The sequence below is a fragment of the Pimephales promelas genome, chromosome 21 (genome assembly GCF_988280905.1).
Source record: "Pimephales promelas chromosome 21, fPimPro1.hap1.1, whole genome shotgun sequence".
Classification (NCBI taxonomy): domain Eukaryota; kingdom Metazoa; phylum Chordata; class Actinopteri; order Cypriniformes; family Leuciscidae; genus Pimephales; species Pimephales promelas.
The window spans coordinates 26,941,475-26,955,946 of NC_142789.1; the positions used below are offsets into that span (position 1 = coordinate 26,941,475).

The 14,472-nt window shown below is 37.7% G+C and overlaps 1 protein-coding gene and 1 long non-coding RNA gene across 6 annotated transcripts in view; one reads left to right on the forward strand and one right to left on the reverse strand.

Moving 5' to 3' along the window:
- Positions 1-10,265, forward strand: LOC120474773 (uncharacterized). Its single transcript, XR_005621826.2, has 2 exons — positions 1-168; positions 9,095-10,265. It is a non-coding gene; the product is annotated as an uncharacterized LOC120474773 (long non-coding RNA).
- The window catches only part of klhdc8a (kelch domain containing 8A), a 19,309-nt gene continuing 13,627 nt past the window's right edge, over positions 8,791-14,472 (reverse strand). For 4 of the 5 annotated variants that reach the window (XM_039665376.2, XM_039665381.2, XM_039665378.2 and 1 more), the window contains exons 3-6: positions 14,068-14,232; positions 13,359-13,577; positions 9,355-9,456; positions 8,791-9,267 (exon numbers count right to left, since the gene is read on the reverse strand). In XM_039665376.2, coding sequence (XP_039521310.2) covers positions 9,065-9,267; positions 9,355-9,456; positions 13,359-13,577; positions 14,068-14,232 — 689 coding nt within the window. In that variant the 3' untranslated portion in view covers positions 8,791-9,064. Of the gene's footprint in view, positions 9,268-9,334; positions 9,457-13,358; positions 13,578-14,067; positions 14,233-14,472 lie in introns of those variants that run through there. The other variant, XM_089125245.1, reaches the window with a different exon arrangement.

A 14,472-nucleotide genomic window follows, 5' to 3' on the forward strand; every position in this document is an offset into this window, starting at 1 on the left:
CTTACAGCATTTATTAATCTTAGCTAATGTCGATCTCAATTGACTTCTCATTGGGCCTCACTGACGTCTATGCTATGGAAAAAAACACTAAGCCAATGGGGACATTGCCGACATTCTTCGAAATATCTTCTTTTGTGATCAGTAAAATAAATTTGGAACATCTTGAGGGTGAGTAAATGGCAGAATTTTCATTTTTGGGGAACTATCCCTTTCACTAATGTTAACAAATGAGATGTTACAGTAAAGTCTTAACGTGCCATTTAAATTACAGTAAATACAAATATGTAGCTACTGATGTGTAAAACTGAATATAGCCTGAATTATGTCCTTTTTGAAGGAAGCCTATAGCACTGGGTGTTTTATTTAATGCATACATGCTTTCCGTTATTGCATCTCTATGAGTTGCATGGGGATCACTGTAAATAAATAATAGTCTTTAGCTTAAAAATAGACACCCGTTCTTCCCGACATGCCCTGCTGTCAGCCTTTGTGACATGTCTTACTGGAAACACGAACAGTTCGGTTTGCTTACCTGACAACAAACTGAGTCATTGCCCATATTTCTGCTGGCGCTATCTGATCGTGGGGAACTCTGTGTCTCACTACAGGTGTGCAGAAACACACCTCCTGACCTTGTTTAGCTTGAAAGAGCACATGAAAAAACAGTTTGGAATAATGTTTGAGCTGTTTTAACTGGAAGCAACTTATATAATGTTTTGCCTCAAGATGCACACCAGTAATGAGTTTTTCTAAGGCAAGTTTATAAAAGCTTCTTAAATGTCCTAAGTGAACTAAGGCATAATCCTGACTTAATCTAAGCCCTGTCTGTGAAACCAGTCACCTTGTGGTCATCAAGTTCAGCTCATTGTGGTCATTACCCAGTCGACATGAACAAAAATCTACCGCACTGTGTAGGCTGAGCAAATATAAATAGGCCTACCCATAAAATTTAGCAAGAGCAAATATTCCAACAGGTCAAAGGTACGAATAAAAGTATTCGCTGGGCTACTGTGATTTAAATTATAGTAAAGTAACATGCTAAAAATGACACAGAATACTAAAGGGATAGTTCACTTTGAAATTAATTGTTGGTATGTTTTAGCTTACCTCAAGGGCATCCAAGATGTAGGTGTCTTTGTTTCCGCAGTAGTTTGTTGATATTTTTTAGGTCAAACCGTTCGTTTCTGTCAGTCATATAATGGAGGTCTATGGTCACCACCTCAAAGAGCATGCAGAGAGAAGTCCAAATTAAACATGATTTAATGACTCGTAAATGTAAGTACACATTGATGGCCTAAGACACGAAACGAGCGGTTTGTGTGAGAAAACGAACAGTATTTATAACGTTTTTACCTTTTGTAACCACAGCCACGGCCAAGTGATCTGAGGGCGCGGGCGCTTTGTGACTGTGCAAAACAATATAAATACTGTTCGTTTTCTCACACAAACCGCTCGTTCCGTGTCTTAGGCCATCAATGTGTACTTACATTTACGAGTCATTAAATCATGTTTAATCTGGACTTCTCTGTGCATGCTCTTTGAGGTGGTGACCATAGACCTCCATTATATGACTGACAGACAAGAACGGTTTGACCTAAAAATATCAAAATTGAAACTACTGTGGAAACAAAGACAGCTACATGTTGGATGCCCTTGAGGTAAGCTAAAACATACCAAAAATTAATTTCAAAGTGAACTATCCCTTTAAGAAAAGAAATACTAATGAGTGAGTGAAATACACACTCGATCAGTGAGAGTTGCTAGAAACAAAATAATCACAGCAATAATGATACAGTCATCGACTCTTAAGCAATTACCTATTTAAATCCAAAAGGGGGGGGGGGGTATATATACTATAAATATATGCACTCCTTCAAAATAATTTAATGCTATTTTCTCATCTGCCAGACATAAAAGAAAAGTCCAATGGTTTAGAAAAGTAATAGCACAGCTCTCCTCAACCATCTGTGACATTCGGGGCTGTATGAGGTGCTGGATGAATTATGCGATAAAGTTTAATGTGAACTTTGAGCCTAAAATATAGCAAGCACTAATGATAATATTATAATATATGCCATTTTCAGACACCATCTCTCATATCTGTCCAGATTTAAAGATTATTCCAGGTTAACACTCACAAATTTAGCTCTGCAACGTGATAATGACAAACACCTTCTTGGTAGATAAAGACATTCTCTTGAATTTGTCTTCCTGCTACACTTTCCGCCCACAAACGCAGCAAGAATTACATAGCCTATCTGATTCTAGCTCACAATCCTATTATCTGATTTTACTGAGCTTCAGCGTGTGGCAGCATGCGTTCTATTTGTATCAATACGAGGAAAGAAAATTGTTATATTACACTCCTCGATTTATTATTAAATATAACAGAACATTATTTCAACCCCTGCTTGTTGCAATTAACTTCAAAATCATATAATGTGTTCCTCATTCTGAGTCGCAAGTGTGCTGCTAGTTTAGTGGAGACTGGAGAGTGTAAGCATTTTCCACTTTAGACAGACTTTGCAAGATTTTACCCCATTGTTCTTATGCCTAAACATCATTAAAGCTCTGTTTTAATACATTCAGAGCCGTGTCGCAGATAGCTTAACACAACTAATGTGGAAAATTCTCCACTGAAGCCGGGGACAGGGTGCAAAAGCCGTTCCCGATGGGTCACCCGGTGGCCCTGAGCTCAGCGAGGTCACGTGATCAGAATACTGACCAGGTGCATGGAGCCAGGAGGCACCTCGCACAGGAACGGTTGGTTACAGAGTAGCCTGACTGCATGTATCACATCTTAAAAAGGTACTTCAACCCCAGAACATTTCACCTCATGTGCCCTCAGGGCGCATGTCCAGAATAGGTGATTCACAAATGAGAGTTTAGAGATGTGATTCTCATTAGACCAACACCATGTGCCTGTTAAAGAATAATGCAAGTTTGTTTATGAAATCTAATGCAATGCAGAATTCTGAATGGTGTGGGCTATTTTTAGATCTTCTAGAGAGTCTTCTAGACATGTCAAAACTTGGACAAATTAGGATATAAATCATAGCCTAAACGAAAACTATTATATAATGCATGGCAAGTAAGTTTAGTGGTTGTAAGCATAAATAAACTGATAAATAGTGTCACCAAGTGGTAAACAGTATAATTGCAGCCTTACCGACTTGCTTTGAGAAAGCGATTCATTTGAGCGAGTCGCTCCACACGGTTCGTTCCAATGAACTGATTCAAATTCAAGATTGTTTTCATCGTTCAAATTGTAAACACTCTGCTAAAATAAATAAAAGGTGATGGTCTTACCTGGCTCTCCACCACGGTAAGGCTGGTCTGTTGTATTTTAGAGGGGTTTTAGGCACTGTTCAACAACATAGACCTTATTCAGAGCAGCGCCATGACAGGTATGAAAGTGAGGCTGTGAGGGATAGACTTACCGTGTTTCCATTGGGATCCGCTGTAAAAAGCTGAATAAAGCTCCTAGATTACTTACAATTTTCCACAGCTTATATTGTCAGGAGTTTTTTGTCAACTAAAATTTCTTGGAACGATATTTTTCCAGTGTTTCATGAGCAGAACAAAACGAAAACACATTAAATAACAGTACAGCCCATTGAAGAGATGCATGTCTATCCCTCACAGCCTCACTTTCATTCTCATTAAAAATCAAAGATGGCGCTGCCGTGGTTGTCAGGGTCCATTGAAATGGTTATGAGTAAGATGTGTTCTGAAGAAGCTATAAAGTTAGCTCTACGGCTCTTTTGTGTTAGATAAACTTTCTTGAGAGAAAAACGACAAAAATGTGACGTTGGCCTACCTAATCACAAAAATGGCCGCCGAGACCGGAAGTAGGGTTTTTTCCGGTGACAGCGCTAGCAGTTGCAGTCCGGTTTAAACCGGTCCGTCCCGCTGCTTACCTTTTAATCTTTCAAACCAAAGAACAAACAACCATATCACTTCACAGCTTTTCGTGTTTTCATGGAACAACTGTGGTGAAGTTTAATCACTGCAGACGTGTTAAGGAGGAAGCAGATGTTGAAATGTAGTGTTGATGCCGGTGTTCCGGTTCGGGACGGATGCTTTGAAAAAACATGTTTATTGCACTTGATTATTATCCGATTTGCACGTCATGCACTTTTATGTATTATAAATAAGTATTGGCAAATTAAAATTGTTTGTAGAAGATGTTTTCTGTAACTTTCTTTCCTTTTTACCATGGGTGCGCTTTGCCAGGCCTGCTGTTTACATGTTGCAAGCAAGGGCTGGAACATTTATTACGTGTAGAATACTTTCCAATCTGTTACATGTAGTCTGATAAATTCTGACATTTGTGATATAAAAAAATAAACATATTAAAACAACTTAACAGAACGGTAAGAGTGGAGAGAGGAACGTGCTTTTTCTCCAGTCCAGGCTTTGAATACATTTCCATAAGCAGGGTGAACCTTCAGACCCATTTAAACTAAAATTAAGACATTTAACGTTATTACAATATTGCTTTAAAATAATTGAAAAAGGTGATTTAAGACAAGGACAGAGGACCCTGATATTGACGGAAATCCGTCGTAGGCCTACTCCCATAACGACGGATAACTTGCATATATTTAGTAAATATGAAGAGTTCAGATGCAAAAGCCTCTAAATGCCATTTGAAATTTTCTTCTTTAATGATGATTTTTATCAAACTTGTATATTTAAGTTCAGTAATTTCACTTAAATAACAATTAATAGGTAATTATCATTGCCATTTAAGTGAAATCACGTAACTTAAATATACAAGTATGATAAAAAATCATCATTAAAGAAGACAATTTCAAATGGCATTTAGAGGCTTTTGCATCTGAACTCTTCATATGTTCTCACATTTTTAAATATCTGAAAATTGCATATGTAATATGCAAGGTATTAACACCATATAATTCTGTATGTTTTCAAATATACTGTTAAACCATTTATGATATGGTATAGTTTGAAGAATATTTAACAAGACAGTTAACGGCACCCATTCAGTTTTTATTCAGACAGTAGTTTTTGTGTTTTACAAAAGAAAGATACTCATACAGGTTTGGAAAAACATGACGGTGACACAATGTTCATTGTTGTGTGAACTGTATCTTCAAGTTAATGTATGGAGAAATACACATTTCAAACTTGACTGATGACTAATACTTATAAGATTATCCCTGTTTAAACAAACAGCCAATATTGCTTTAGGCTATATTTCCTGAAAAGCAGGCCAAGAGAATTCCAAGCAATCCGGAACACAACAACACATCAGCACTAGCCTCATTTTGCAGATAAACTGTGTAGAACCACTGCAGCACTTTTTAACTGCATCTCTGCAGTGTGTTTTAGCAGGTCTGAGCGTGGCCGACAGGACCGCAAGACACATTTCACCTCTACCGAGGTGAGAGAAATCAATAGAGACAAATAAACCTCAGGCCAGGAGTCCACACGGTTAGAGTCACTCCCTATTCTGTGTCAACCACTACCCAGCTCAAGACTCAAATAAGTGAGTCACTATTTGACATCATTAAAAAAGAGAGTGAGAAAAGTAAATCCACTGTTTCTTTCCCCCCAAGATAAGAGTGCCATGGTCAATTTTAACCAAGAAACAAGGAAGCAAAAAGAGCAGATAAAGTTCATTTAATGGCAAAACCACAAGCAATTGTAGAAAACCAGGTATTACAGTGCTTTACTTTATTGCTATGTGCATCAAGACACATTATCCTAACAAAATGACAGCAAATGGCCAAGTGAAAACATTATAATAGAAAAATTTAATGATGGCCATAGCTATGATGACTTCTCTAAAGGCTTTTCAACTTCAAAATACTGCATCTCTGAACTCTGTGCCGACAATGGGTGTGTTTACATGCACAATCTTACACGATTATGCTTAATAAACCAGCAGCATGTAAGGTCATGTAAACACATAAATGGTTACTTTTATCAGCCAAAGGTTATAAACCATTTATTCTCTGTGTGCATATGTAAACCAATGACTTCAAATCTCACATTAATGTTTCTTCCTTTGCCGAGATTTTTGAAAGAGCTAAATTGTTGTGCATGTGAACACACTCAATATCATTTTTATTAGTGTAGCATTAAAAACCCCATGGAATCATTTTTGGAGAGCAGATTCCTATTCTGTTTTGATGCATTTCTCATTGCAAAGCAAGTTGGGGTTGAACATTTCAAAAGGCTTGTCTTTACATTTTTTAAAAGCCGTGGAACTCCCAATTTTCGATTTCAGGGTTTTTTTTTAAAGATAAAGTACTTGATGCTACTATAAAATTGCTGAAGACCCTGTAAACATTTAGAAAAAGGATTGCATGTATGTGCTACAGCAGTGCAATTTAACAAGGATGATACTGACCAGAATGAGTGAAAAATACCATATTCACCATACAAATCACCAAAATCTGTTCACACGTCATCTACACAATTAATGCAGGGAGGTATGCACTATGAATATTAATAAAACCTCTAGTGTATTACAAGTTGATCATGCTAAAAATAGCAGTAGATTAATTAGCAACCCTGTAAATACCCTAAACATATCTCAAGACACCGTTATAGGGAGACTGCTGCTAAATCTGTTTCTATTTCAAACGCCTTTATATTCAGTTTCTAAAGCGTGTGTGGCTGTGTTTGTGCATTTGTTGTTGGCTTAACTCGTTCGGTGGTTGTTTGGTGCTGTTGGCTTTAGGCGGCAGATTGTCGTTGCTGTGCATTTTGTAAAAAATTTCATTAACAGCGAGCTTCGTGGAACTAAAATACATGTTGTTCCATAAAATGTGCTTAGTTATTCCTCATCAGATAGTATAGCTTATTCATTTGAACAGTCTAGACTACAAAAACCTTGCTGTGCTGACATTAAGCCTGAAACATACTCTACATAAGTACGTATTGTAAACAAACTAGTTTGATTTCATTCATGATTGCATTAGGAAATATGTCAGCATTGCCACAAGAGGCGGTATAGGGTGCTAAAATTTCACATTTTACCTTTAAACCATTGACATGTTTATAGCTTGCTACCTGAATGTGGATTAGCACTGAAGTCTACTTTCCTGCAGTTTAGCTCTAACCCGAATCAAACACACCTAATCTAGGTCCTCAGGAATACTAGAAAGTTATAGGGAGGTGATTTTGCTCAAGGTTGGAGCAGAAAAGTGGACCTCGAGGGCCAGAGTTTAGAACCCCAGCTCAATGGCCGCCTCTGCAATGCATTGGCCAAGATTTCAAATTTGGGTAGAGCTGTGTTTCCCAACAACCCTGTTCCTGAAAATACCAACAGTACACATTTTGTATGTCTCCATTATCTGACCCATCTATTTCTGGCCTTGGGCTGTGTTTAACTCCACTTTTAGACATACACTCGTGAACTAAGCGCTTCCCTTCAGGGGAATCACCACCGCAATTTTGAAGTGCGTTCTACTTTTTTATGTGGGTGAGGGAAGTGTACTTGACAGACTCCAGCCTCTGACCGCTTGATTTTGATCGATGTAGCGAGTATACTCAACATGAACACTTCAGGCAGATCCACAGACAACAATGCAATATTGTGACATCACAAAAGATTGTGCTTAATTTGGCACAAACCAGGGGTGGGGGCAAATTATTTAAATAATACATTTTATTTAAATATTATTTAAATATTATTTAAATAATAAATCAGCTCCATTGTGGATATCAAGTGGGCTTAGGGTGTTCAATTTAAACAGATTGCAAGGGTTCGGGCAGTAGTGAGTACTCGTGCAACGTAAGCAATGAATGAAAGTTAGCAAGTGACGGGCATCAAAAATTGGAATTTTCCTATGCGTTTTTCCATATTCGTCATTTGGTGGTTCTGAATTGTCAAAACACCTCTCAAAATGCTTGCTACGGATGCGAAAAACACCGAAAATCAAACCAGATCTGAATTTTTTTTGACGGACGAAAGTTTCGGAGGCATGATTGACACAACGTGAGGTCGTATTTATTTTTTAACGTCGAAAATTTCTGACAAGGAGTACATTTACACGACAACGATATACTTAAAACTGAGAAGTTTTCCATTGTGTTTTACGCATACAGACGACACCATGGTCAAACCGATCCCCATTCAGACGGATTCGCGAAAACTACTAAAAACGCTGTATTCTGCTGCCAGGCCATTAGATGGCGATGAAACACTATAGACTGAACATGTACTACGCATGCGTATGACATCATCGTCTTCAGAGATTCGCGTTTTTGCTGTTTACACGGCGACCTTGCTTTGAAACCCATTTTCAAGAGTTCGCCAAAAATGTCGTTTTCGTGTAAACGAACGGGTGAAACGCATTACACATTTTAAGTTGAAAATGATGTCGTGTAAACAGCCCTTCAAATACAGCCTTGGAGTCTCTACTAATGAGCTGATGAGTTGAGTCAGATGTGTTTGTTTAGGAAGAAAATGAAAATGTGTAATGTTGGTGTGCTTCCAGGAACAGGGTTGGGAAAACACTGGCTTAGTGTATATTTCAGGACTTAAAGGTATACTCCACTTTTTTTTGGAAATAGGCTCATTTTACAACTCCCCCAGAGTTAAACAGCTGAGTTTTACCGTTTTCGAATCCATTCCGCTGATTTTCTGATATTTAGAAGAATATCAGTAACCACACAGTTTCTGGTCTCATTGACTTCCATAGTATATTTTTTTCCTACTATGGTAGTCAATGAGACCAGAAACTGTTTGGTTCCTGATATTCTTCTAAATATCAGAAAATCGGTTGAATGGATTCGAAAACGGTAAAACTCAACTGTTTAACTCTGGGGGAGTTGTAAAATGAGCCTATTTCCAAAAAAATTGGAGTATCCCTTTAAGGTGTGGTCACATTCTCAAGGTCAATTGTCAATAGCGTAGAGATATGAAGGACTGTTGCGTAGCGAATTCGTACATGAGCGAAAATTGCAATGACTGACTTAGTGAAATTTCAACTAGCAATGGTAAATGTGACCACACCTTTAGTGTGAAAATTAGTTTTACTTGATCATTGAAGGCAACTTTTTCTGAAGTGTGAAGGTTCTGTGGTTAAAGAATCTCCTCCTCTTTTACATATAGAATCTCATGGGCGGAGCTTGGGACTTGATTGACGCCTCCTACGACCAGCAGGCGATCACGGATCACGATGCTTGAGGCAGAGCAACGTGGCGTTGACATGGGCGACAGCCTTTCCCATTTTCTTTTTTCGGGATGGAAGGCTTCAACAGTGTCCAGCACTGATGGCTGATGGCCTGTAAAAGGAGAGCAGATGTTTTGATGACACCAACCGAGACAGCAACTGTGCGGTAGATAAATATATTATGATGCAACTTCCATACCTAGACCTCCCGCCACGATCATTCTGCCTCGCACTATGGCTGCAGCAAAGTCTGCTCGCTTGGTCTTCAAGGGCACGGTGTCCTCTGATTTCAACCAAGTTCCTATAAAAACAAAGCGGACACAAACAAATAGCAATAATAAAGTGCAAAATATTAAAGGTGAAGTGTGTAATATCTGCACCACAAGCAGCAATTTGCAAGATGTCATTCTAATAATGTCTTGCGTATTGTTTGTACATTAATTTGGGGTTTTTCAGCTTTGAATAAATTACACAATACTCACCATTAACCCTGTGTGATTTAAAATCTGACATATTACATCGGATTTATACAATGAGTGAAAGAAAATTAACAGGCTTTTACAGTATTATATGATTTAAAAGCGGTTTTGTTTGACAGCTTTTCCTAAAGTGTCTAAAGAGGAAATACAAATAAAGGACTTTCCTGCAGATTAGAGTCTGGGTGCTTGTCGATTAGAGTTGACAGACTGTTTTCCATTTGCAGAATCTAATATACGTCTAATAACTAAGCCGATAGCTTGCTGTAATAAATGCAATGACCATTTTTTCAAAACTTACTGAGCTAGAACGCTTTAATTGCTTTGAAAAGGAAGTTAGATTTGAGCAGCTTTCTGTGTTTCACAGATGTAGAATGTTAATTTGGCACATTATTTACAACAACCTAATCTGCCAAAAGCACAATCAAAGCCAATAACACAGAGACCACATTAGAATAATGATGGTTGTTTGAGAGTTGCCAACTCCTTTCACCATTCATGTTTGCACGCTTGATTGCAAAGACATGTATGCAGATGCTCACAGCACTTGTGTGTGTATGAATAAATTTAAAGCAACACCTAACTTTTGTCATTACAGGAATTTTTTAACAGATCAAGCAATCTTGGAATGCAAGTGATATGAAAAAAAAAGATGGTGGAGAAGTACAGAGATTTAGAGAGATTTTTTTTCCCATTTTTACATTTTTTAAATAAAAATGTTGCCTGGTCTGATGAGTCTCGATTTCTGTCGAGACATTCAGATGGTAGAGTCAGAATTTGGGAATGAGAACATTGATCCATCATGCCTTGTTACCACTGTGCAGGCTGGTGGTGGTGGTGTAATGGTGTGGGGGATGATTTCTTGGCACACTTTAGGCCCTTAGTGCCAATTGGGCATCGTTTAAACCTGAGCATTGTTTCTGACCATGTCCATCCCTTTATGGCCACCATGTCCCCATCCTCTGATGGCTACTTCCAGCAGGATAATGCACCATGTCACAAAGCTTGAATCATTTCAAATTGGTTTCTTGAACATGACAATGAGTTCACTGTACTAAAATCTCAAATCTCAAACCAATAGAGCATCTTTGGGATGTGGTGGAATGGGAGCTTCGTGCCCTGGATGTGCATCCCACAAATCTCCATCAACTGCAAGATGCTATCCTATCAATATGGGCCAAAATTTCTAAAGAATGCTTTCAGCACCTTGTTGAATCAATGCCACGTAGAATTAAGGCAGTTCTGAAGGCGAAAGGGGGTCAAACACAGTATGGTGTTCCTAATAATCCTTTAAGTGAGTGTATATGAAGAGTTCAGATGCAAAAGCCTCTAAATGCCATTTGAAATTTTCTTCTAGAATGATAATTTTTATCATGCTTGTATATTCAAGTTCAGTGATTTCACTTAAATGGCAATGATAATTACCTATTAATTGTTATTTAAGTGAAATTACTGAACTTAAATATACAAGTTTGATAAAAATCATCATTAAAGAAGAAAATTTCAAATGGCACTTAGAGGCTTTTGCATCTGAACTCTTCATATATAAATATAATATACTGCAGTGGGGAATTTATGGTAATCAAAGACCTTATGGAATCAAAGTCTATGCAACATTCAGTCAGGAAGCTGCTTTAAAAGGTAGCGGCCCATGTAGCCAGTGGACAACAAAACATTACGCTGAGTTTGTTTTTCTACAGTGATTTTAGTTAAATCATGTATTGATGTTTTGCTGCTAATTTGGCCATTTGGATAACGATCAAAGTGTCCGACTTGAATGAGCAATGAAGGGTCTGTCAACTTTGGACAGGATATTGATTTCAGCTCTTGGCATGCAACGCTCGCTCTGTTGTTGGCCCAAAATCTGACACTTTTTCTGTTGAACAGTGTTGCCCTTTCCCTTTTTCTGATGCAAAGCACACTTTTTATTCAGATGCAGTCACATTCCCTTCAAAGAGGTGGCGGGGTCCGTCCTGGTCCCTTTTCATTTGACATTACGTTAGAAAACATGCTGTTGGGTCTATCACCACTCAATTAGAAAGTATACATTGTCAAATTGGATCTTTAATAAAAAGCACATCCATCTCACCTGCGTTAAGACAAAAGAGCAGATGGGCTCAACTATCTATCAGGATGAGCTATGGATAAGGGATGACAATGTGTTTCTGAATAGCATCATTTAACGCCCCCTTTCCTCGATCTTATCGCCTGGTTATATTAGATTGGGCGCGAGGGCTTTTATTGCCGGTGGCGGATTCAGGCAGAAAGAAATTAGATAGCGAGGTTTAATCCCCCGTGCTACTCTGTGAACGCCGACTCACGCACCTGTTGACTGACACATGCACCAGTAATGGAATAATTAAAAAAATCGAGAGAAATGATTCATACGGCAGTGTGTTCAAAGTTCAGTTGACCTCCTCCCTGCCCACTTATGATAGGAACTTTTTTTTTAATCGCCCTTGGGGCCAAAAAAAAAGTCTGTGCAATTTTCCCATCTACTGAATCTGATTAGAAAAGATCAGATTTGAGCGGAAACGATGTAGAGGAAGAAAAAGTGTGAGAAGCCGGATAGAAATCAATAACTCATTTCAGCAGGTCTTACATTTTGTCACACCTTGTATCTTTCCATCCCTTTTTTTGGGGGTTAATCCGAAAAAAAAAAAAAAAATAGGGAACGGTTACCCGTGATGACATGATGCACATTTTATGTACGCATTTAACATAAATCTATTTTTGCTTGGAGATTTCACAGAATAAAGCTAAGGCCTGTCTCATACCGCATGCACAAGCAGCACTTATCTATATAGACGTAACAATATTCACAGAGATTCAACGCTAAGTCTATTATTTGCACAGACTTCTCTCAAAGTTATGAACAAACATTCTCCCTGTAACGTTAACAGAACATTTGTTCAAAGTTATGTATAAAAGTTTTTTTTTTTTTTTAAGAATTTAAAAAAAAGTGTTTTCTATAATAATGTTCTCAAAATTTGCGCAAAACAATATTTAATGTTTTTTAAACGTTTTAATTGGACATTTGTCTAACATTTTTAAAATGTTTCTATTTGATTTAAAATGGTTATACTGAATCATTCCCTTCAAATTTAATGTTTCCTTAATGACCGCATTACCAAGAAATATTTTTAGAAAATCCAGAAATAGCATTTTCATAACTTAATGGGAACATGATTAGGATACAATTCCTAGAACACATTTTGTTAGCTGGGTAATAACAGCAAACTATCTTAAGCTATTTTTTTTCAATGTCCTATATTTAGCAATACCATATTTTTCAATTCTAGCCTTCTATGAAGTAAAGTTGTTTAGATTTGTTCATGTTTTTGAAAGAAGTCTTTTGCTCACCTACCAGGGATGCACTTATTTGATCAAAAATACAATAAAAATATTATAACAGTATACATTATAACAGTTTAAAATAACAGTTTTCTATTTGAATACATTTAAAAATGTAATTTATTCCTGTGATCAAAGCTGAATTTTCAGAATCGCTACTCCAGCCTTCAGTGTCACATGATCCTTCATAAATCATATGCTGATTTGCTGCTCAAGAAACATTTCTTATTATTATCGATGTTGAAAACAGTTGTGCTGCTTTATATTTTTGTTTTTATATTAAGTTTTTTGATGAGTAGAAAGTTCAAAAGAACAGTTGTATGTTTATACTGGGAAACAGACCAGATATACAGTATGTAATATTTTAGTTTACCTTGGTTGGTGTCAAAGATGTTAACATTCTTGGTAAACTTTGAAGTTTGGTGTAATCCTCCTTGTCTGAGCCCTCCTAACCAGCAGAGACGCCCAGCACTGTCCCATATGACCCCAGAATAAGATCTCTTGCAGAGCAGGCTGGGTAGGGAGGACCAAGTGCGGTTTTCCATGTCGTAGACTTCAAACGTCTTCACCAAACGCTTACACTGACGTCCACCTGAAAAGACAGAGGCTTTGGTGGTGACTGGTCATTTTTGCATTTGAAAGTTATAAATATTTGCCATTGTAATGACTGAGACAAATCAGACAATTATTTGTTATGTAACAAATAATCTTTAAAACTCACTCTGGGATCTATGCTCCCACCCCAACAAGAGCAAGAAGGGTCATAAATGAACTGATCTATAAATGAACATGCATTACAAAACATTATGTGAATGATTTACTGTCTTGTGTAGTGTCTTTTAATTCTATCATGTCTTTGATTCAGTATGTATTTTATTACACAACCAACGGTTAATGTAACCCCACCTGTATCGTGTCTCCTATCAAATTAATCCGACTCACACTTTAGTGTACATCACCTTCTCTTAGAATGCATTTTTCAGCAATTGCAACGAGGTCAGGAACACAAATACGCACACACATAGTATTTCATGTACAAGGGGAGATAAGAGATACACAAGGACTCTCTCTGCTCAGCAAACCTGCCACGTAGATCTTGGAGCCCAGTAGGCAGACACTGGTATCGTAGCGCGGGGTGGGCATGGGTGGAAGGAGCGCCCACACGTCCTTGCGAAGGTCGTACTGCTGAAGAACACTTCTAGGCAGGAGGTCCGCTCCCATTCCCCCAACCGCAACAGCTCTGCCGTCTGAGCAGAGATCAAATCAAGGTCTTCATTTTGAACAAAGAACTCTTGAACAAAACAGTCTTTCAACCTTCCAATGTCAAATACTCAATGAATAAATGCCATGTGCTGACAGATCTGCGGCTGAAAAGTGACATTGACATGGTTTGATTTGAAGTCAACAAAATAAAATTATTTACCTTGTTCTTTAATACATGTTCTTGATTTGTATTGTGCAAAATTAATCACATTATTCCAAAGAAA